Source organism: Tupaia chinensis, unplaced genomic scaffold (assembly GCF_000334495.1).
Source record: "Tupaia chinensis unplaced genomic scaffold, TupChi_1.0 Scaffold000018_1, whole genome shotgun sequence".
NCBI classification, from domain to species: Eukaryota; Metazoa; Chordata; class Mammalia; order Scandentia; family Tupaiidae; genus Tupaia; species Tupaia belangeri.
Window position 1 is genome coordinate 2391131 of NW_006159448.1, and position 25722 is coordinate 2416852.

At 36.1% G+C, this 25722-nt stretch overlaps 1 protein-coding gene across 1 annotated transcript in view; it reads left to right on the plus strand.

The window, feature by feature from the left end:
* The window catches only part of CPS1 (carbamoyl-phosphate synthase 1), a 154904-nt gene that overhangs the window by 16527 nt on the left and 112655 nt on the right, over positions 1-25722 (plus strand). The window contains exons 2-5 of the mRNA XM_027770163.1: positions 15577-15686; positions 19526-19670; positions 21026-21115; positions 23369-23425. Coding sequence (XP_027625964.1) covers positions 15577-15686; positions 19526-19670; positions 21026-21115; positions 23369-23425 — 402 coding nt within the window. The remainder of the gene's footprint in view (positions 1-15576; positions 15687-19525; positions 19671-21025; positions 21116-23368; positions 23426-25722) is intronic.

Below are 25722 nucleotides of genomic sequence, written 5' to 3' on the forward strand. Positions count from 1 at the left end.
AGAGAGAGAGAGAGAGAGAGAGAGACCTTTGGCAGAGACTTTAAATCACATCCACTGCCAGCCTTTGCCAGACTCCATCACAAGCACATACCTATATGTACCAAGCATGTAAGGGTAGGCCTCCGGACATCAGTCTAGGACTTTTTCATGTGGGTTCAATGTAACAGAATGTTGTATTGCAACACTGTATTATAGTACTATGCCAGTCTAGCCCCTTAAACTGAAATTGTTTAGCCTATTTCAAAATGTTCTAAATAATTTCCCCCTCTCCTATTTTATTGCTTACTCAAGAGCCCATTTATAAATCTCACTTTATCTCAATACAATATAGTGAGTTTTTTTCACTTCTTTATAATTTTTTTGGTGGAGTTGCAGTTTGAGAATGAACTGTTCAAATCAAAGAATAAGTAAAGATTTCTGCTATTATGCTGTCAATGATTCTATAAATAGGAAATTTTATGGCAATGTTGTTATAGTTGACATCTTTCTTCCACTTCAGCAAAAACATTGTCATGTGTTTTTAACAAAACGTGCTGTTTTTCAGTTTTCAATTTGTTTCCTTCTCATGTAATCCTGTGAACTTCGCATATGCTAAAGTCTAACACAATTCTAGACTGTGAGCATTGTCACTTCGACTTGTTTTCACTGTGTTAACAAAGGGTTCTTGCTCCCTGAAAAATGAAATAAAAAAAATAGTTCAAAGTAAAAGACTGACATCCTCAAAGTTACTCTATAATGATGCTGGGATGTAGAACAACAAATGGACAAATGGATGATCAGGGGGTGGGTACTTTTTTTATAAGTTTATTTATTTATTTTCCTGAGAAGGAGAGAGAGAGGGACAGAGATTTCCCCTATCTCCCCAACAGGGTTTTCACGTCTTGAGCCACCTCCAGTCTCAACCTGAATGAGTGTGCAAGTACATGCCCTGTGTGAGCAGAGTGGCCCCAGGAGGTAGAGCTGAGACTGTTCCATGTGGGGCCAGTTGCATTGGCTTCACAAGTAGATCATTTTAAATAACACAATGCTGCAAGCAAATGAAAAGCCTAACAAAAATAATAAACACTAGAATGTTTTAACATTTTTATAGGTTAAATTGTAAATTATGACTGTTATTTCCTACGACCAAGGCCCTCTTAATTAGTTTGGCACAGCACCAGGGATATATTTTCAAAGCTTTCTGAAGGGAAATTTAGCTGCGTGACTCCCATTACTAGTTGTGGCTTTGTCCTTATCCTGAAAAACGCTTTGAAACCTCAGCCCTTTAGATTTGATCCCACCGTACTAAAGTGCAAAATGTCGGTCATTTATTTGTGGTCCCATAAAACTAATCAATCATTTTAGCAGGAAATGAAAATAAACCTATAAAGGTAGGTTTATAATGAATTTTAAATTTCAGGAAAAAAAAAAGCCCTAAAGGGATGAGGTATCTGGAAGAATTATCAGATTTGTTTGCAGTATAATTTTTTTTGGTAACATTGCTAAAAAATAGAGTGCATATACTATGGTGAATCAACAATGCTAATGTTCACCGTAGACAAGCCAACAAATAACCATCAATAATTTCTACTGCTGCACAGAGTTCTCTCATAGAAATATATTTTCATCATAAATGACTTACATTTTCCAATAGTATCCAGGTTTTACAAATATGAGCAAACCAGTGGTCTAACTGGTGGTATGATGGTTAAGGCAACTGGATCCTACATGGCTGACTGAGTGGTTTGAGCTCTGAACAAAGAAGCTTCAGAAACACACTGGGTATGTGTGTGTGCATGCCCAAAATCCTAAAAGGAGGGAGAAAAGATTGTGTCGTGACCATTACCCATAGGTGGTGCTTTTCTCATTTTCTCTTTCTCTCTTTCTTTCTCTGGTGAGTACACATGCCTCCGGCAAATTAAAAAAAGAAATAAAAACAAAAAAGAAAGAAAAGAAAACACAACAAAATGTTAAAGTGAGTTTAAAATACCTATTGAAAATGTTATACAAGGTATCTTCAAAAAGTTTATGGAAAATTCATATTCTGAAAAAAATTGTCCATGAATTTCAAAGTTTTTTGGGACCAAATGGATTTGTACCTCTGTTTAGATAGATTTTAGGACTAGCTACTTTTTATATACATTTTAAAAATTAGAACACAGAGATAGTATAAGCTTAGAAAACAGAATAAAGAGTAATACACAACCTAGTTGAAGCTGGAATTTTGCACCTGTTGGATCTAAGGAAAGGAATATGGGAGAGCAATGGAAGGTTTGTGGACTCAAGTTTAACTGGGCTCAGAAACCACTAAATTATGCCAGTTGCTAGTGGCCTGATAATAACTCCTTGGAGGCCTAGTCAGCCCAGTGTAAAACAGCAATCTTATTTACTGCCCCGTTGTTTTTTGTGAGGATTAGATAAGGGAACAAATTATTAGCTTTAGAGATTGTGCCTAGCACATTCCTATGAATTAATATTAGTTAAAGAGGATGTCTTAGGGAGGGAATCAGGGTGAAGTTCTCAATAATGAAGTGTGCTCTCAAATCATATTTTTCACACGTAACTTTAGAGTTCTATTTGAAGTAAGATACCTTTCTCACAACAGTACGATTTTTAAATTCAAATCCAGATTCTCAGTTATTTGCATAGCTGCATAGCTGCATAGACTTTACTAAAGATAAATACTGATATAAGCAATCTGTTTATGTCTTATTAGGGTCTCATTACAATAATGCCAAAAATAGAACAGTGATAGGCCGATCTACTTCCATAAGACATGCTTAAGAAATGTTAATGGTTGGGACCAGCAATTAGTGTAATGTCTGTGTCACTGAACTCCCACGTAGTTGACCGCGGTTTGAGTCCTGGACCTGGTGACTTAAACTCACGCTGGGTGCATGTGCATGTGTGCCCAAGATCCCGAGAGGAGAACGGAGGAGAAGGGATTGCAGCGTGGCCATCCCCACTGGGGGGTGATTTCTCACTTTCTATCTCTCTGTCTCTCTCTGTCTTTCTAGCGAGTGCACGTGCCCTACAGCAAACAAACAAACAAACAAACAAAAAACCCTCTTAAAAAAAAGATATGTTAATGGTTTACTTTTTTCAACTATAAATATTATTCTAGATTTGATTATTCTAGATTTTTTACAAAAATGCTTTAACATATGAACTCATACTATAGGAAAATTGCATACATCTTATCTTTAGCTACTATTTTCAAAATTAATTATATAAATATTTGTTATATGCCAAGAATGTATCAACATTATACAGAAACCTCAGCAACAATAACATTAAAAATATAACAGTTTCAGTTTTTTTGAAGGAAGAGAATAAAGGACGAATTATTAGTTATAAAAGACTAGGAATTTGGGATTAAAAATGTAGTAATGTGAAACCACATCAATGAATTAAAATAAACAAATTTACGGCTGACATAAAACAAAATTAAGTAAGCATCTTAAATAAAAAGTAAAGGAGAATAGAGAATGAGTAGGCTTTGTCTACTGGATCCAGTTTTACTCCTTTTGCCCAGTGATGGAGGGTTAGATTTATATGAACATAGATAATATTAGTAATAATAGTGAAAAGAGTTCATGAAGAAGCCCTAAGAATGAAATTAATTATTATTATTCTTTTAAGTGAGATTTTTGCTATAGGGTATGTGTACTCACTGTTGAGATAGAGAGACAGAAAGTGATAAATCCCTTCCGCCCAGGGGGGATGGCCTTGCCACAATCCCTTCTCCTCCATTCTTCTCTTAGGATCTTGGTATGCATGCACATTTTCCAGTGTGTATCATGCTGCTGGGGCCAGGACTCAAAACTACAGTCAACTACATGGGAGTCCAGCACTGTAACCATTATGCCATCTGTTGGTCCCAATAACAAAATTAAGAAGCCTCTTCTAGACTCGTTTTCTGAAGATATTATCCATATAAAAGCTGGTTAGTATGAAAACTCTAGGGCACTTACAGGACAATAGTTGCCATTCAGCCTCAATTCATTCTTTACTTTCATTGTCTGTCCTTTAGCACAAACATACCAATGGAGAATATCTGTCTTTGCTTTGAAGAGGAGAAGATGAAAATTAGTAAAAATAACCAAAAGCCAGTGGGTGTCAAAAAGTTATTTGGAAATATCATGGAGTCAGCATTGTGAGCAACATCCTAACATCACATAATGAGCCATCTGTCTACATGTTCACCTAGTTTGTAGTGTTATTACTGTGTGAAAAACAGTGGGCTATTTCTGTGGGGAGACAAAGTTTAATTAGGCCTTCTGTTCCAGAACTTACAGTCTAGTAGGTCAGAAGAACAACTTAGGTAATTAAAACACAGAAACGGTAGAAAGTGAACGCATTGGGAGTGAAGAAAATCAGTGATTAATTTTGACTTTAAGTGTTCTGTGAGGGCATATCATAAACATGAGGATGGATAACCATGATGGAACAGGCATTGAGGACACATAGGACTAGCCTACATAGGCCAGGAGTCTAAGCTAGCACATATAGAGAATGTGTCAGATGAGGGTCCTCAAATGCTAACTGAGGAATGTGAAGATTAATCTCATCTAATAAGTGTTGAAGAAAGGTAGTCTTTTTTTTTTTTTAAAGGTTTTTGCCATAGGGCATGTGTGCTCACTAGAGAAAGAGCTAGACAGAGACAGTGAGAGGGAAAGTGAGAAATCACCACCTCAGGGGGGATGGCTGTGCTGCAATTGCTTCTCCTCCATTCTCCTCCTGGGATCTTGATCATGCACATACATACACCCTGCATGAGTTTCAAGTCACCAGGTCCAGACTCGAACCGCAGTCAGTCCAGCAATGTAACCACTGTGCCATCCCCAAAATGATGGGGATGCACTGTAGAGGATGGGTGGAAGTGGGGAGAAGTTGGAGGCAAGGAGAACAAGGCAATGGCAAATAATGATAGGAGTTTTCTCTTGAGTGGTGGCACAACTTCAGGTAGTATGAATTTATTTCTAATAAATACATGGTTATGTATAGTTACTATGGTCATTATTAATTATTGGATACAATATGATGAGATGAGGTTACTTTTAATTTGTGTACTAAGTAACTTAATAGCCAGTAAGAACAGATGTGATTATACAGTGCTTACTTCCAAGAGATGTTGGGAAAATATGTCAAAAGAAGAGAGATCGGAACTCTAAAGAACTTAATTTTTTTGGGTTTAAAATATTTGTAAGACTTATCACTACTAGGAAAAGAATAAATTAGATACCTAAACTTTCTAAAATTTAGACAAACCAATTAATAATTTTTAAAATGGTTAAAAGCAAAAATAATATTGAGTATAATATAAAAATAAATATTAATATTTTCAATATTAAAAGAAATAGTGGGGAAAATGAGTACGAGATAGGTGTCAGAACATAAGCTTATTTTTTCTCTGTTGCAACAATACCTCTTTTATAAAATATACTACATCATTTAGCAGGACTCTATTAAACCGCAGATTATCTGACTTAAGTAATTGTTTTTAGAGAAATATTTGCTATAGGGAATGTGCACTTGCCAGATAGAAAGAGACTAAGAGACAGAAAGTCATAATCCTTTCTATTCCATTCTCCTCTCGGGATCTTGGGCATGCACACACATGTGCCTGGTGTTAAGTTTTATGCTACCAGATCTGGGACTTGAACAGTGGTCAACTGTGTAGGAGTCCACAACATAACCATTATGCTATCTGCTGGTCTCCAGACTTAAGTAATTTAACTGAAGTATAAACTTAGCTTAATTATGAGGTAATAACTTTAAAAATTGCAATTGCTCCACACACTAATATCTCTACCTGGCAGAATGTGAAGGAGAAAAATACTATTACTAAAGCATGTGTTCTTTATTCCCTCACCTAGTCTCCTGGAAAATGAATTTTTTTTTTTTTTGGAGAGATTTTTCACTGTAGGGTGCGTGCGCTCGCCAGACAGAGAGAGACATAGAGACAGAAAGCGAGAAATCACCCCCCAGGGGGGATGGTCACGCCCAATCCCTTCTCCTCCATTCTCCTCTCGGGCTCTTGGGCACGCACGCACATGTGCCTGGCGTGTTTCAAGCCACCGGGTCCGGGACATGACCCGCGGTCGACTATGTGGGAATCCAGCGACCTAGCCATTACGCTAACTGCTGGTTCCAACATGTGGAATTTTAATCCAGCTCTAAGTTGCCCACCATTTTTCACCTTTGTGGACAGAAGCTAAAAAGACTGTAACTGGAAGCAGAGCAGGAGTGTGATTTGCATGTCTGTTTTTTCTCAGAGAGACAGAAAGCAGAATTATGCAGCATTTTTTGCCACATGGCCAGTCATTCACTCATTCATTTAGCCCTTCATTCCACCAACCCATGTTTGCTAGATATCTCCTATTAGTATGGTAGGACTTTAGGAGTGATAGTTAATCATACTATCTCCTTAACCTCTAAATCTAGAATAAATTAAGAAACAAGAAATGGTATTTGAGCAGATAAAGGTTTAGATATCAGTTTTATCTCTTTTTTTAAAAAATAATTATTTATTTTATTTTCTATTTATTCATTCATTTATTTTTTAATTTGATCAGAGAGAGACAGAGGGTGAGAGTGAGAGAGAGAGGAAGTGAGAAAGCAAGCCACCAGATTCAGGACTTGAACCCCAGATGGCCATGTGGGAGTGTCCAGCATCTTAACCACCACGCCACCTGCTGGTCCCAGTTTTATCTCTTTTAAAGCTATTTGGAGATCAGAGCCTAGATCTATAGTCAAATGGACTATGTAGAACTCTCATTTTCTAAGTTAAGTATTTTAATTCACAACTGCATCTCTACCTGCCTTGATGTACAACGAAGAACACATTGCTCTGAAAACAGTCAAGAAGGTCCGAGCCAGTCCTGCCGAATACCGTATCCCAAAGTCATCAATCACTCTTGTTTAACCTCCTTTTTGGACCTGGGCAAAGGACCTTCCAGGTGCCCCTGAAAGATGATTTCATGAGACAATGTACAAATTCAGACAGCTGCAAATGATGTCCTGAATCACTATGTGCTAGACACTGTTATGTGCTGGCAATACCATGCTGGAAAGAGAAGGCTGGCTTTCTTTCCTCGATGTGGTATGGTGTAGTGTATAATCTAATTGGAGAAGTAAATTCTTGGTTTTAGGGCAGCAGAAGATAAGTGCAAACTTCTTTTTTAACCTTTCTTGCTTGTTGGGTTCAAGTACAAAGATGATCAAGCTTGGTTTCTAATAAAATTTGAATTCGGAAAGGTGGACAGACATGGCAGGAATGAGGGTAAGAAGTTGGTCCTAGCTGCACCATTTTTCCTAGGGACTCTGCGAAGCCTGTTTTCCTGACATTCTACAAAGACATCTGTAGAACTGACCTCTATTGCATAACAATTGAGCAAGGATATAAAACTGAAACCCAAATTAAGCAAACAAGCAAGCAATGAAACAAACAAAACCTCAGTGAAACTCATGTTTCACCATGTACAAGACGGAACAAGGAACTCAAAAAGGAAGAGAGAAAGGTCAAAATTGCTCTCTCCATTCCAACCTCACTTATACTCCCTTTCCTTCCACTGAGCATAATTTCAAACAGCCTTTATTGGACAGGGCCATACATAGATTAGAATGGATGGGGTCAGGTAGAGAAAGTGATTAGTTTATGAACTCTCTAAAAAAATATCTGTTCTTCTCTTCTCTGGAAGTCTTCCCTGTCCATTCTTGAAATATTTCATCCACTGACTGGAAGAAAAATTATATTTTACTTATACCCTGAAATGTATTTCTAAATTAGTTTGTAATTTAGATTATGAATACATAAGCAAATTTGCAATTTAGAACAAGGGTATATGAGCAAGTTTTATAAATATGTATTTTAGGGAATAGTGTTTTATATACACACACACGTGTGTATACACAGGGTATACACATACTATTTAGGGAATAATTAGATAGATAGCTATTTTGTCTTTCAAATCTGTGATGTTAACATTTGCCAGACTCAATGTGTTTGATAATGAGCTCTTGTGTTCAGTAATGAGGTTTCCACATAGAAGCTTCATGTCTTGCTGCTTGTGGGAAGGTTTCTTTGCACTTTAATTGGGAGGACTATGGATGTTTGGATTGGTAAACAACAGAGTGGAGAAAAAGGACTGATTTACACTTGATTAATAAAAGAAATGTAAATATCTCTTAATTGCTAAGCTGAAGACTAGTATATATAAAATTCACCTTTTTTTCCTACACTCTGTGGTAGAGACTGAAAGACTGGAGAACATAAAAGCATTAAAAATTGTTATGGACACTAGAGACAAAGTGGAAAGAGGGTGGGGGAGTAGGAAAGGACATTTGGAGAAAAAAATAGAGAGGTAAGACATTTGTGGGACAGAGGTATAGTTTTTTTATCTGTTGATAAAGACGGGTATAGTATTCTCCACTGGACTGAGGTATATATCATGCTGGGTAAAGTCTCTTTACAATCTAAATGATGTATAACAATTAAATGTATAAATAACAATACAAAAATAAAATTATATTTTAGCATTGTATGCTCACTTTGGTTGAGGCAATATAAGTAAAAAGTAACACCAACAAAATAGTAACAAAAAAATAATGGCCCGTTGACTTTGTGGCACTTAAGCCTAAAATTAGATGACAAATTAGAACTTAAATTTTTTATTGAGTATCATCTAGAGATTTGAGATATTCTTGTAATTTGATATGCATTTATTAGATTGTCAGGGAAAGTCATGATGTATTTTTCTATACAAAAATGCCTCATGTCTTTCCTGTAAACCCAGTAATTAGTGATGAATTGCACTTTAAACAAAAATGAGTATTCAGTTAAATTTAAGCCACTAAATAGGTCCTATCTACATGGAATTAAACTTCCATAAAGGTTTTTCAAGAACAGTTATTAGAATATTAATAAAAGTCCCAGAAAAAAAGGGCAAATGAGTTATTGTACATACATATTCAAAGTGTTGAGATTATTTATCCTAAGTCAAGAAAAAAAAAGGAAAAGCAGGAGCCAGTGCGATGGTTAGGGATCCAGATCCACATGGTTGACCATGGTTTGAGTATCAGACTTAGTAGCTTGCTTTCTCACTTCCCTTCTCTCTCTCTGTCTCTTTCTGGTGAGTAAATGTGCCCTATAGCAAATGAAAAAGAAATAATAAAGAGTAGAGTTTGAGGAAGGACATTAATGAGAAAAATAGAGAAACAAGGCATTTATGGGGCAAAGAAATGGATTATCATCTATTGAAGATAACTTTATAGTATTGTCAACTGGACCGGTGAGAAATGTACACTTTGTAACCTAAGTAACATGAGAATAAATGTATAAAAGAAATTGAAATAAAAAGAAATAATAATAATAAATAAAGTTAAACAAATAATTCTAAAGAAAAAAATTCAAAGCATCCACTTGCAAATAATGCTCGTATAAATATTTATATTTTAGAAGAACGTTGCTATCCGTATCTAGTGAGGGTAAATCAAACAAAAATCCTTCTCAATTCCACCAAGAGGTAGTCAGATTGGACTCACTTGAGCATTTGTAGTTGGCTTGTCTTGCTGTGTAATGATCGATTAAGAGATAGGCAGCAGCAGGCTATGCTCAAATTTCAATTTGAGCAAAATGAATAATGATGCATGTTTATTTAACTAATTTTGGTTATCAGAAATAGTCTTCAGTAATCAAAGTTTTTGGGTTTTTTTTGAAGTCACCTTAAGCCTTTCACTTGAATTTGTGATAGCAAAAATATGTGGGCATGAGAAATGTAAACTACTTTTTTTCTATAAGATTCATTTATATAGGTCACCTTCAAACTTAGTAAAAGTATATGATATTTTCTTCCCACACTCCTCCTATATTTCAGAATATACTGGTTAAGAGAGCCTTCTTTTTGTCTACATTTGCAAAGTAAAATACAGAATGAAACAGTTTGTTATCTGATTCAAACATTGTTAGCTTCTTTCATGTGAAATACTCCATAAATTGATACATTTCACCTTTTCATTTTGAACTACCATGATACTTATCTTAACACCAAATAGTATGTATCCAAACGCTCATATATAGCATTCTCCATATGCTTGTGCATGTGCAATTAATGGCCAACTGTTGACCTTTGTTTTCTTACCCCTTTTTTCCTCAGTGCTACTCAATGTCTCTTCTGCCATGATATTGCCACATTACAAGACTACATTTTAGATTCTATGGAAAGGTCCCATTAGTCGAACATAATGAAAAGGCAACTCAGAACAGTTATTTTTAAGTTCCTATCTAGAACAACAACAACAAACTGAATATTTAACAATGCTTTTCTATATTTTGTGTGTTTTTTCCCCAGTTAGCACTCAATGCATTTTTTATTTATCTAACAAAAATTGCTCTGTGCCAAGAACTGATATAGGCTAGAGGCAATTAATGAACAAAACAAACCTGCTACTTTTCCCACGTGAGGTCCACTTTCTAGGGGAATAAAACAGACAATAAATAAGACATTAGATGGTATATTAGAAGATCATGAGTGCTAAGAATAGAGAGCAGACCAGGAAGATGGAGAGTTGGTTGTATACTGACTTTTTTTTTAGAATTATTTATTTAATTTTTATTGTTGTTATTATTATTATTTTAATTTGACCAGAGAGAGAGAGAAAGGGAAAGTGAGAAAGCAAGCCCCTGGGTTCAAGACTTGAACTGTGATTGGCCATTTGGGAGTCCCAGCAGGCACCTTAACTGCTATGCCACCTGCTGGCCCCTATATTGACTTTTAAATAGGAGGGGTAAAGGTAGTCTACACCAAGAAAATAACAACTGAGCAAAAACTGGAAATAATTTTTAAAAATTTGAATTTAAATTCAAAATTTGAAAGGAAGTTCTTCATTGGAATTTTTATTTTTATAACATGGACAGAAAAGAAAAGGTGAATTATTAAAGATAAATCTCTCAGAGAAAAAGGATGCTATATTATTTCTTTGTATTTCCAGGTGTTTCAGTGATGCTGCAAAGACAGTCTTCTTGAGAATTCCTCTATTTTACAATCTATGTACATATTTAGCCTTTTTTACTAAAGGGTAAACTGGAGACATTCACTCATTTATCTCCAGAGCCTCACAAGGTGCTTGGCACATGGTAGAAGGTCTAGGATGTTTGTGGCTTGAATGTCTGAGCAGTCTTATTGGCATGTACATTTTAACTAAACATATAGGGAACATATCATGATAAGGTCTTTTATGTAAACATTTGGTTACTTTTTCTGATAGTCTACAAGTGTATATATTTCTCTTCATTAAGGTTTCCTTTGTACTTTCAGCATTCAATGTGTCAAAGAGATCTAGCAAGAGGCACATAAATTATAATTTAATGTTTTAATCGAATTCCTAGGCTATGTACTTCTGTTTAGTAGGATGGAGGCTACTAAAATATCTTACGATGGTAACAAGGTGATTTCTTTTGGGCTTGTTGGAATGAAATAGCATTGGGTAAGTGTTAGAAGAGGGCATTACAAATAGCTCTTTGTTCTAAATTTCTCCATCATTTCATAGATAAGTCAATCGACACTCATCATTTTAATCTCTTCAGAGGCCAATGTAGTTAAGAGGAAAATAAAGGGTACTATAGGCAATAAACAGAAGTCTTGTAACAATATATGTGTTGCAGGGAAGAGGATTGGGAGATCCATAAAAACTGCCAAAAAGAACAAAAAATATAATTAAAGGAGCCAAAAAGACATATTGAACACAATCTTGGGGACTGTTTTGGGCAACAGTAAATGTCTCCTCAAATATATCTTAAGAAGACAGAAAGCAAAGTAGAAAACTAGAGCCCTGAAGAGAGAAAGAAAAACACTAAATAGAATCGTAGGAACAGGCTAACAGGAGCTGGATTTTCTTATGTTAATTTTTCCCTTTCTTTAAAATAATTAGTGTCTAACTAGGAGATCAGACAATTTGAAATTTTCAGATGAGAAGAGAATGGTGGAAAGCAAAAGAAAAATATAAACAGAGGTGATATTTTAGGCAGGCATGGCTCAGAGTGGAGTATATTGTATAGCGTATAGTAAACAATTGAAATTTGCAGTTCACACCTAACTTTGCCAACTAAATACAGTTATTTTAGGTTCTATCAAAGTTAGGAAATGTATCCTTCCTCCCTTCCTTCCATCTCAGTTATACATGACTTCATCAAGAACAGAATAATACTTGTAGTAGAAAATGTTTTTTGACAGTGAATTTTCATTACTTGGACGAAAGGTTTTTACCTAGGGAGACATGTCAGAGTTACCTGGGAGCTTTCTTAATAAGCATTCTCTTCTTAAGACCCATCACCATAGACATTTGAATAACTCATAATAATCCAAAAACACATGGGACCTTATCGCTCACAAAAAATATCAGCTTCTGTGTGAGTTATAATTACATGAAATAATTGACAGATTAAAACAAAATATAGAATAAGCATTTCATGTCATTAGAAGTGAAAAAGCGAAGTTGTTTTCCTAGTTGTAGAAGTAGAATTCAGACTTGTGCGTTAACTTGATCTCTGCCAGCCAAGTCTTATCACTCATATGAAATTAGTGAACGTGGTTTTCTTTGTGCTCAGTAATTCCCAAATACTGTTTAGTTTAGTGGCCATGAAGACAAACCATAACTATTTAGAGATAAAATATCAACTTGGAGATCTCAAACAATGGTTTCAAGACCATAGGTAAAAGTTTACCTCAAATATAATTTACTAAGTCAAGTAAAAGACAAAATTCATTGGTGAACTCTGCCCATGATTCACTCACAATCATTCACACAAACACATGTATAATGTTCAGTAAAGCAATTTGCTCAATATTTCTCAGAAATAAAAACTTGAAATTCATTTATTGTACCTCTGATTTTATTTTATTTTTTCCAGAGGTTTTTGCCTTAGGTAGTGTGCACTCACCAAGTGAGAAATTACCCCCACAGAAAGGATAGCCACACTGCAATCCCTACTCCATTCTTCTCCCAGGATCTTGGGCACACACGCACACACACCTGACATGAGTTTCAAGCCATTCCAGAAAATGCTAAGATCATTTTCTGTGTAAATGTAAGTTAATGTATATGCACACTCACATATAAATAAGATTTAAGGACATAGTATAATGGTTTAAAGATAATCAGAACACTATTTTACATCGAAGAACAATCATTCTATCTAGAAACTTGGGTGTTTTAGATTGTATTTCTACAGAGAATATTATTACAGAAAAAGAATGAATTTTTCCATTTTAATACTTAAAACACTGAGCGCTTATTATAAACCTAGCAGATCATAGAAACAAAGGTCTAGAAATCATTTATTGAGTTTCTGCTGCATACCAAATTTGGTGTGTGTGTGTGTGTGTGTGTGTGTGTGTATGTGTACGTGCTTGTGTTTATGTGGTAGCAGGAGGTGGGTAGCAGCATTCAAGAGGTTTAGCCACTAGGACTCTAGTCTTAAAACTATGAGGGAAGGAAAGTAAAGAGTTAGTATGTTTCTGTCTCTAATGGCTCCATGCGGCCTTGCAGAAAAAAGAGCACTGTGATCTGAATTATTTCAGAAAATTCAACTCATGAATGAGCTTGTTTCATCTATATCCATATCCATCCTCCCAACCAATGATTATTTTGAAGCAAATCTCAGATATTATATTATTTTTATCTTTAAATATTCCAGTATATATATTGTAAAGATGAGAACTCCTTAATGTATAGTAACAATACCATCATAAATCCTAATAAGTTACACCTAAATCAATCAGGTATCAATTTATTATTCAGGCTTCCTCAATTATTGCAGAGATGTTTTTCTTTTTTTTCTTTTCTTTTTTAAATAGATTTTTGCTTTAGGGCATGGTGTGTACTCATTAGAGAGACAGAGAGAGACAGAGAGCAAGAAATCACCCCCCACCCCCAGGGAGGGATGGCCATGCCACAATCCCTTTTCTTCAATTTTCCTCTCTGGATCTTGGGCATGCACACACATGGGCTTGGAATGAATTTAAGCTGACGGGTAAGGGACTCGAACTGCAATTGACTACATGGGAGTCCAGTGACATAATCATTATGAGATCTGCTGGTCCCAAGATGTTTTTCTTTATAACTTATTTTTTTAAAGGTTTTTGCACTAAGGCATATGCAGAGAGAGGCAGAGAAATGGTGAGAAACAGTGAGAAGGAAAGTGGGGATCCTCGGTGGGGGGGACATGATGTAATCCCTCTCCTCCATGTCCTCCTGAGATTTTGGGCATGCACACATGCCCTGCATAATTTTCAAGCCACTTGCTCCAGGATGCAAACTGTGGTTGATAGTGGTTAAAGTGTAGGAATCCAGCACCTTAACCACTTTATCACCTGCTGGCCACCTTTTTAACTTATTTTATTTTAAGAGATATTTTGCTATAGGATGTACATGCTTGCCAGAGAGACAGAGCTAGAAAATGAAAATCACCCTCTCCAGGGGGAATGGTCTTGTCACCATCTCTTCTCCTCCATTCTCTTCTTGGGATCTTGGGCACACATGCACATAACAATCAGCATGAGTTTCAAGCCACTGGGTTGAGGACTTGAACTAAAGTCTGCCATGTGGGAGTCCCAGACCTTAAGCACTACACTACTTGCTGAGCCCTTTACAGTTTATTTTTAAAAACTGTGTTACAATTAATTTGTCCCATAAAATTATGTACAGTGTCTGGATTTTCCTAAGGTAAGGTTTTAATCCATTCTGTCATCCCTGAATAATACGTAAATTGAGAGATTTAAGTAGTTCAACAACAGAATTTAGAGTTTTTATGAGAGGTGGATGATACCTGCTTTTCAGATAAATTCCTTTGATTGTTTCTGTTCTTAGCCAAGAATTTTATAGAAGTTGGTTCAAAGATTAAAATGGCAAAATAATCAAATTTAGGATGCTTACAGTCTAAAGAGGGAAGCAGATATGGTTATAATTAACTCTAATAAAAAGCAAAATATGATACACTTTAGAGTGTTCCACACTGCTTGCTGTTGTGTAAGTATTAATAGAGTGATAAATTTTCAACATCTTCATGTCCATGAGAGGGGAGCCCTCAGGACAACTTCATCAAATAGAAGAGCTCTGTGGAACACAATTTGATACATAACCTTGAAGATTCCTTCTAGCCCTAAACTTGAGAATGATGATGAGCTGTATGGTATAATTCACCATGTTTTTACAAACTCCTGAACTTCTCTTAAAGCTATACTTGAGCCAAGCTGGAGAATATTAAGGGGGAAAAGATAGCCACATAGCATTTCAGCCAGACTGAAATATTTCTGGTTGGTTGACAACCCTACAAGTCCACTTAGAATAGACAATCTATCACCATGATTCAGTTCCTTTTTCAAACAAAACAAAATATCTTCCAGTGACAGGAGCCATATATTTGAAGAAAATTGACAAGTAACGGAAGAGCTACTCTGTATCTGGGCAGTATGGTTTCATTACATTACTGCATATTTATTTAACATGTTTATATATTTTGTCTTTGGAATATGCACGCATGTGTGTGTTGGTGCTTTGTATTTTGCATTCTCCTAAGATTTGTGCATCTGTCTCCAGGCACAGACAGCACACATTGTCCTGGAAGATGGAACCAAGATGAAAGGCTACTCCTTTGGCCACCCATCCTCTGTTGCTGGTGAAGTGGTTTTTAACACTGGCCTGGGAGGGTGAGTAATGCCTCTCTTCCAAGACTGTTCATCCTTTGTGTGGAGAAATAACTAGAAAATCTTACTAATGGTTGACAGTTGAAATTACTACATCATGGTGAGATTACATTTTGTTCTAAAGAGGCACACTGTACCTTGTGTATAGCCTTCTGCAGTCATTATTGAAAAGGAGTATAGACACAAACGTCCTGCTGTTGTAACTGAGAGAGGGCATGGACCCTCGTGTTCCCTGAAAAAAAGAACAGAATTAATTCTAGCCACTTCATTGTGAGGACAATGGTTGTGTGAGGTTTCCAAATGGCTTCTGAAATGAATCCTAGGAAAGTGAAGATTGGAGCAGGGAAAAGAATGGGAATCATACTATAGGGCCATTCCATTAGTAACATTAGCAATCAATTCTATACTTTTAATGTGAAATACTATAAGGAGATTAGAAAACCTTTGGTTATTTTATTTCATTTTGTGCTCTAATAACAAAGGTGAAATAAAAGATAAATTTATTGCCTTAAAATAATCAATGAGCGAGCAGGAGCATAGATCTGACATTCTCAATAACGATCAATTATTAAGACCAACTTAGTACTTAAGTTCTGCTAACAAATATACAGGATCAAAGATGAGTTGCTTCAGAAATCACGAGGCTGGTCTTACCTAGTCCATAAATGTTTGTTTTTCTGGGATGCAGGAAGCCGACATTCTAGTCTCAGTTCTGAGTATGTGATATAGGGGCCATCAATTACTTTTTCCAAGTCCTTGTTTTCCCATATAAAAAGTGAGGGATTGGTTCCAGGAGGTGGTGTGAATAAGGTGCTGGATCTCATCTGGATAACTGCATGGTTTGAATCTCAAACCTGGATGCCTGAAAATCATTTTGGACATGTGTTCATGCATGTCAAAAATCCCTAGAGGAGACTGGAGGAGAAGGGATTGTGGCATGGCCATCCCCCTGGAGGGTGATTAACTTACTTTCCCAAATATATGTAAGAGGGCTGGATTAGATACTACTTTTAGGTTGGGGATTTTAAAAAACTATGCCTTAAAAATATGACTAGATTAAGGTGTTTCCTCTGGAAGTTCAACCAACTAAACTTCCATGGAATATTGAAAATGTTTTGGAAAAATTCGAATTAGCCTCAAAAAAGACTAGGGGGCATTGGGTTAACTGATCCTGTAGATATTAATTGACCAAATTTCTCTTCTATTATTAATTTACATTCTTCTCTAAACTCTAGCCTCTCTGTGTGAAATAAGTAATAGTAGATGGTTTTTAAAATAGTTCCACTGGTGAGAACATTAAATTACAGTGTATGAAACCTGTTTGCAAAGTTTTTGCTTCACCAGGCAATTATTTAAGCTTTTCGACAGCACTAATTACTAGCTGTGTTAATATACCTGCCAACAAACAACTGTTTAATATAGATCAGAATGATGGAGGGCACTAGAGTTTTCTACTCGGTGATAGATTACGGGTAATAAATCTTGTCACATCACAAAAGTCAAACAGGACCTGATGGATTAATTTGCTTCCAACACTGCAGTTCTCTAGGACAAGCTATATTTATTCATTTACAGGAGAGTATTGTAAGCATATGTTTAAAGGGAATGGCCAGTTCTTTTATGGAAGGAAAGAAGAAAGGGAAATAAAATCTGATTAATTAAAGAATTTTAAATTTTGATGTAGAAAATAGCTTTTGTTTATGAGATTAGTCCACAGACCCTATTTTCCATTGAGAAATACGGCTTTCATTCCCCTGTCGTTCACTCAATAAGGTGGTTGATTATTAAGGGGACAATTTTGTTTTTAATTTCCAAAAAAGGCATTTATATTGTATGTAAGTCTTAATTTAAAAATGATCAGTTTCTTTCTTTCTTTCTTTCTTTTTTTTTTTTTTTTTTTAGAGATTTTTGCTATAGGGTGCATGTGCTTGCTAGAGAGACAGAGAGACAAAAGCGAGAAATTACCCCCCCCCCCCCATGGGGATGACCACACCATAATCCTATCTCCTCTCAGGATTTTGGGCATGCACAGAAGTTTTAAGCTGCAGGGTCTGGAATCAAACTGCTGTCAATCATGTGGGAGTCCAAGGCCTTAACCACTATGCAACTTGCTGGCTCCCCAAATTATCAGTTCTTGACAGTGGGAGGCATCTGAGAAATTAGCTGATGGAGGCCATGGATAAATGTTACAGTACTTGAATCACTCCAGGGATTGCAAAGCTGAAAGACAAAGTTTTCTGTTGACAAAGTTGGTTCTGGTAGGTGTTAGTCTAGATGGGTTGAAGAATTTATGTTGACCGCTGCTTGAGCTAAAACTTACGTTTTTCAAGGTTATTGATTCTGTACTCTAGGCATCTAAATTCACTTTCAGTAGGAATCTATGAAAAAGGTTTGGTTTAACTCATTCTACAGAAAGTGAAAATGTGTAAGGGCAGAAGAAAGACCTCACTTCTCATGAATTCCAGTCATGAGGTAGGTGTAGATAGACAGTTACTGATATTTGTGGGAATAATGTTTCTTATTTTTAAGAATATAAGTATATATATATATGTATGTGTGTGTGTGTGTGTGTATATATATATATATATACACACACACACACACACATACATATTCATAATATATTCACATATACTTTGTATATGTTTGGTATTCTTAATTTTCCCCTTCCCAAACTTTGAATTATAGTCCTTCTGCATTCCTTCCTAATTCCATTTCAGTACTTTAAAGTAGCTATTTAGAATCCTTTTATTTAGAAGTCAGAAATGTTTCAGATTTAATTTTGTGAGATTGATTTTTTCCTAAGTTGATAATAACTCCCAATATATTTCTTTCTAATATTTTTCAATTTTTAAAAGCTTATTTTATTAATAAAAAACAATACATGCATATACTCATATTTAAAGGAAATGGCCAGTTGATAATAACTCCCAATATATTTATTTATAATATTTTTCAATTTTTAAAGACTTATTAATAAAAGAGAGTACATGCATATATTCATAAGAGAGAGAGGAAGAGAAAGAGAGAGAATCCTTGGCAGGATCTCATCATATTGAAATCACCTTCCCACACTTTTCAGCTCTTAAAGATCTTGAGTATCTATGTGTACACTGGGCATCTTTTCAGGTCAGCTCCAGGTCCCAAATCATGGTCTGCTATATGGCTTCCAGCACTGCAGTTCGGTATGCATCGCCCAGGTTAAGCCTCTTTCAGTTTTTGACAGTTAGTATCTTGGTGGAACTGGCAACCCATAACTCTAAATGTGAGTTTGGCTCATTGATATATGATAGTCTAGAGAAATTGTCAGCATTGCAAACTTCAAATAGAGCAGCAATATCTTTAAAATTAGGACTCTATTAAGGATTTAAATTTTTATTTTATCTTCTACGGAGTGTTTATGCTTGCCAGAGACAGAGAGAGAGAAAGTGAGAATGCATCCTCCAAGGTGCTTTGACTGCTCCTTCTCCTTTATTCTCCTCTCAGGGTTTTGGGCTTGCATGCTCAAAACATCTGGAGTGTTTTTCAAGTATCTGAGTCTGATACTCGAACTACAGTCATGTGGGATCCATCTGCCTTAACCACTACACCAACTGGCTGGCCCATAAAGGATTTTTTTAATAGTCAGTTTTTCTTTTCATGTCAGTCATATCATGGGATAAATTTTTCATATTCTGCCATAAAATTTCCCTAGCTTTGCTTATGTGTAGAGATGGGTTTGTAGGATTTCAATCTTACATTCTTTAATTTTCATGGGTTCAAAATTTCTGCGTGTGTTGGCTGATTATTTTTTATAGTCATATAAATTGTCTTGTTGATACTGTTTTGGTGTCTATACTCAGGTACCCAGAAGCTATTACAGATCCTGCATACAAGGGACAGATTCTTACAATGGCTAACCCTATCATTGGGAATGGTGGTGCCCCTGACACTACTGCTCTGGATGAACTGGGACTTAGCAAATATCTGGAGTCTGATGGAATCAAGGTAATACCGGTGATGACTGCTTAAGAAGTTCAAATTGAAGCATTATATTGGGTTGTTGGAAAAGTCATAATGCATTTTTGCATGGAAAAATAGAAAAAATATGCCATGACTTTTCAACAACCCAATAGTTGACTTATTTTGAAAAACCTGGGATTAACAGTTTATTCCTCAATATTGTAATACAAACCATTAAATTCATGTACTCAAACTTATTCCTGACTATACAAGAATAATTTTTAACATGATATTATTTTGAGTTTAATTTTTCAGAACATTGTAGATTTTAATTCCTTGGCTAAAACTTGGATTAATTTGGAAAACTATTGTTATAAATTCAAATAATAACCGTATTAATAAGAATTGAAAAAAGACTCACTTTTTTAAGAGGTTTTTGTCTCTTAAAAGAGAGAGAGTTAGAGAGACAGAGACAGAGAGAAGGAAAGTGAGATATCATCTCCAAGGGCAGATGGCCACACTACAATCCCTTCTCCATTCTTCTGAGATCTTCAGCATTCATGTACACAAGCCTGGCATGATTTTTAATCCATCGGGTTCAGGACTCAAATTGCAGTTCACCATATGGGAGTCCAGCAATGTAACCATTATACCCTTTGCTGACTCCAAGACTCACCTTTTAAAAGGAATTCAGTAATCAACTCCAAATTAATTATTTGCCTTTTAATCTTACCATTTTCAGGGGATGAATTTAAGTTTTCATGCCAGTCTGAAAGTAAACATATTAACATTTCTTTGTTAAGGGAAATTTGGATAGTATCTTAGGAATATGAGTCCTATAAACAATAAAAAAAATATATTTCAAATTCACCACTCTATTTTTTTCACTACTCTATTTCTGAAAAACTTGGATCTAATGGACTTGGATAGCCTTCGCTATTTTATAAACATTTCCCCAAATTTCTCAGAATCCTTTAAATACAGATTAAAATTATTTTATTATTCATGTGCTTTAGATAAATAATTATGAATTAAAGTGCTAATAAATGTCATAGGGAAAAAGTGCAGCATGACAAGAAAAGAGACACATAGATTAGTCTTGAGATCCAACAAGTCAGGTAAGCCTGTTCCCTCTTATATTGACTAAGGAAATAAATATTATACACACACACACACACACATATACTAATAATGTATATCTATATTTAAAATTGTTGATAACCATTTTTTTCTTTTTCCCCCCAATTTTAAGTCTCATACCAGTAAATATAAAACATTTTTTTCTTTATGATTTCTGGTTTTTATATGTTTGATGTAGATCCAAACTGAACCTCAAGACAAGTGACAGAGTTGAATAATATTTTGTGATCACCCCATCAAAAAGACTGCTTGTCTTTTAGGTTGCAGGTTTGCTGGTGCTGAATTATAGCAATGACTACAACCACTGGCTGGCTACCAAGAGTCTGGCGCAATGGCTACAGGAAGAAAAGGTGAGAAATGTGATGGGGTATCCAGACTTCCTTAAGGAAAGTTGGTGGGGTTGATGGAAGTTTAGGAAGGTGTATGGAAAATAAAAAGGGCCCAGCAACTGAAGGTGATCATGTAGGCTGGAAACTTTCTATGAGAATTTCACAGAGAGTTTTCATCTCTTATGACTCTTCCTACAGGCTGAACATTCTTGGTCCACCCTCTTTCAAGCTTGAGTACCTAACTCTCTGCTGTACTTTTTTTTTTTTTTTTTGAGAGGCTTGTCGCTATAGGGTGCATGCGCTCGCCAGACAGACAGAGACATAGAGACAGAAAGTGAGAAATCACCCCCCAGGGGGGATGGTCACGCCACAATCCCTTCTCCTCCATTCTCCTGTCGGGATCTTGGGCACGCACGCACACGCGCTCGGCGTGAGTTGTAAGCCACCGGGTCCAGGACGCGAACTGCGGTCGACTACGTGGGAGTCCAGCGACATAGCCATTACGCTAACTGCTGGTTCCCTCTCTGATGTACTTTTAACCAGGATCTAGTTCTGTGACTTGCTTTGTGAGTTCTAGTACTAGCCCTACTGTTTACTGGCTGTGCAACTTTGTGCAGGCCACATAATCATTTCTCATAATTTAGTCCTCTTAGTTCTTGTGACTATAGACTACCATGAAGTCTCTTTGGGCATAAATATCATGACATCCAATCAGATATAATCTCATGAGGCAATGTAAGAAGAATATAAAAAATTTTCCTTACTTTAAATACTAACTTCTAGCCATTCGCCTTATTTGAATGTCAGGAAGAATTCATGTTAATGAACCTGATATATTTAGTTTCATTTTCTGTGTGGTCATAGCTGCTTTTTGTTCAGCTACTGCTGTGCCTGTGTGATAGGGTTTTGTTCTAAGAAAGTTTGCCTTTCCAATGAGGTCTGCCTATTGGGATTGAATGTGCCTCTACTGACATATCAAAAAATCTTGATCTTGGCATCCTTCCTAAATTTCAAAAGGAAGAAGAAAGTTCTACTTTATGTCCTGGGTCATCATTGTTTTCTCCTCAACCATTGTCTGAATTTATCTTCATTGCTCAGACAACTAATTTTTGAAATGACCACTCAGGAGATTTACTTTTTATGAGTGTTTTCTTTGTGTTATTTAGGGCACCTAATATTAAAGTTTGTCTGTGTCTGAACTAATAGTTTTAGTGTAAGCCTAACCAAGACTTGTTAGTTTGTTTTTAAAATGTGCTTTGAATCTTCCTTTATGATCACAGACACTCAGATTAGAAAGGGGTCTAAAATTCACCGCTTGGCCTTCTATGGAGAGGTGAGAACAAACATCTGGATTAAACATCCTTCAGATAATTGTTGGAAGAAAAGAAATTAGAACCTGTTTTCCTGGTTCCTGGCCTATTGCTGTATTATTATTATTATTATTATTATTTTTTTTTTTTTGGAGAGGTTTTTTTCCCCCCCCCCCATAGGGTGCGTGCGCTCGCCAGACAAACAGAGAGAGAGAGACAGAGACAGAAAGCGAGAAATCACCCCCCAGGGGGGATGGCCATGCCGCAATCCCTTCTCCTCTCCTCTTGGGATCTTGGGCATGCACACACACGCACCTGGCGTGAGTTTTAAGCCACCGGGTCCAGGACGCGAACTGCGATTGACTACGTGGGAATCCAGCGACATAGCCATTACGCTAACTGCTGGTCCCCCTATTGCTGCATTATTACATCACATGTCTCTATTCAACCTAGTCAAGGAAACTACATTTATGGTGGTGTTACCTCATTGACTAACAGGATGGGGAAGTTTTAGTAGGCATGAGTACTCTACAAGACCCTTCAGAAAAAATATGTTGAATGCCTACTATGTGTTAGGAGCATTTGGCTCAAAACATGGATTGGCATATTGTTTATGAAATTCCCCAATCCTGTTATCTAAAAAACATACATACGTATGTATGTATATATGATATTACTTATTCACATCCTGGGTTAAAAGCAACAAAGTTGCCCTGAAGATCGATGTTCAGAATTTTTCATTTTTCATTCTGAGAAAAAGCCTGAGTATTAAGAGTCTCGTGCCCAAGTGGAACAGCAATTTGCCGTGTTCTGACAACACAGTCACCCTGGGTCAGAGAGAAGAAGGAGTGGGGAAATTATTTACTGTTCAAGAAGATAGATGAGGCTAAGTTTATAACTTGAAAACAATATGCTGGATCTAATTTCCTGCAATTTCACTGTCACTGTGATTTTTTTCATATAGGTTCCTGCAATTTATGGAGTGGACACAAGAATGCTGACCAAAATAATTCGAGATAAGGTATGAGCATCCACTTTAGCCAAATCTGTATTTCTTCACATATTTTGTTCCTTAGTGTCTCAGGGATCCATTAATATGTAAAGGAACAAATCTAGCCAGCTCTTGCTATTTGGGTCGGTGTCATTTTGCTTTACTCTTTCCAGTGCAATTTTTTAGAGTACTTGATTGGTATGTTTGTAACTGGATGGACCCGAGACTGCTTCACCCAGCAGGAGTTTACTGAGTGTCCACTGTGTGTTCTTTACACCCACAAGTCAGGGTATTTATAATTCAAGCTCATGTGAGAGGACTTTGGTGAAACAAGTGGAGAAAATAATTATAATTAAGTGCCTAAATGTTTTGCCTAACTGAATATCACATGCCGAAAAATGCAAGTCAGAAAGTGTTCGGCACTGGTGCCATTATTTGTTTAGTTCCTTTAGAAGAGTTATCTGAAATTAGTGAGCTGGATTTCGTGAGTATGCCAAATGAGCCCTACATGAGTTACCTCCATGACAGAGTCTTTCTTGAGACTGTATCAATGACCAAGGTGATCAAAGAAAAGGTTATCTTTTGCTTCTATATCTGACTGCTGCAACATCTGACCCCTCCTCTGAGAATATCTCATCACCATCTGTTTGCTGCTTCTTGCTATAATAAGTTGACACTTTGTTTTCCTACATGACACGTTCATATCCCAAATCAGATAGATACCTACCTCCCTATTAACTGAATTCCCTAAATACAATTAAGTTTTCTTTTTAAATATTATAACATAAAAAAATCAGGAAGAGATTTTTCAAGAAAGTAAATGTATTGTAGATTCTTTGATAGAATATTTAACTCTGTGACGTAGCATCTCTGTAAATGGAAAGAACAGCTTTGGAAATGAAACATGGCTATATGTTAATGGCCAGAAGAAAGCCAGCAAGAATTTATACGATCATTCTATTCTATCTCTGATTTTATTTCTTCCACCATGATTTTCCTGAGAATAGATATTAGGGAGATGATGTGTCCCGAGTAGATTCTTGTGTTTTCTTAGCCTAATGGTGTGTGGGAGCCATAAACACTGATAAGGCTCCCAGGATGAGAAGGAAGTAAAATTCAATTCAGGCTCCATATTTAGCAGGTTGAATATGTCAGGCCTAGTGACTTGGGAAGAGTCTTTTCAAGACCATGCTGGGTCCTTCCTGTGATGTTAGGTTAAGATGAACCCTCTTTTTATCACAGTTAGGTTTTCAAAACCTCGCTGAAATTGGCTAGTAAAAAAAAACCAAAACACTAGTATTGCTTATTATATTTGTTTATGAGTGATGCTGGTTCATATGGGAAATGTATATTTTATAATATCTCATACCCATTCCATATTCATATTTTCCCCATTCTCTTGATGCTGATTTACTAAAATTTAAAAATTTAATCTAGGATCACATTTTGCACCTGGGTTTTATTCATCTTAAGTGTCTTCCAATGTTTAATCATAGTTTTTGTGCTTCCACACTGGCTTGTTAAAGATCCATGCCATTAATCTTATAAAATGCACCACCTTCCAGGTTTATAGAGGTATAATTGACAAAATTATGTATTAAAATATGTACTATACTTTTTACTTTTATTAATCTCAGACTGAAAAATAGGCTTACAGTTCATTCAGTATACTTTTAGAAAAAGGGAAAAGCTAGGAAGACAGCAGGTGGTATAGTGGTTATGGATTTGGATTCTCACATGGCTGACTGAGATTGGAGTTCCAAACCTGGTGGCTTAAAAATTTGGGAATTTTTGTATACATGCCCAAGATCCCAGGAGGAGATGGAGGAAAAGGGAATGAGGCATGGTTGTACCCCCTGGGGATGATTTCTCACTTTATCTCTCACTGTCTCTTCTTGGTAAGTGTATTTGCCCTATGGCAAAAACCTTGAAAGAAAGAAAGAGAAAGAAAAAGGAAAGAACATAAGAACTAGAAACTAAAATTTAAAATTAGAGATCCATAAATACCATCAAGAGATTATGTGACTTGAATTCTAAAAGTACAGACTACCATGGAATTTAGCAACCTAGTGTTGAAATGAAAGATCATTTTTTGTGAGTTTTTCCAGACTTTGAGACAACACTCTGGTTTTAAAAATAACACTGAAATAACCATTTTGCTTGCATGGCATGCGGGTAAGGATAGTACTTTCCCCCAGTGACTTCTTTTGCAAGGAATAAGTTTAAAATGGAAACAAAGGCTTTCTTCTATTTCCTATAATACAATAATTTCTCAAGAGAAATATTTTTTTAACTTTTTTCTTCCAGTATAATCTTAAGAACTAAAT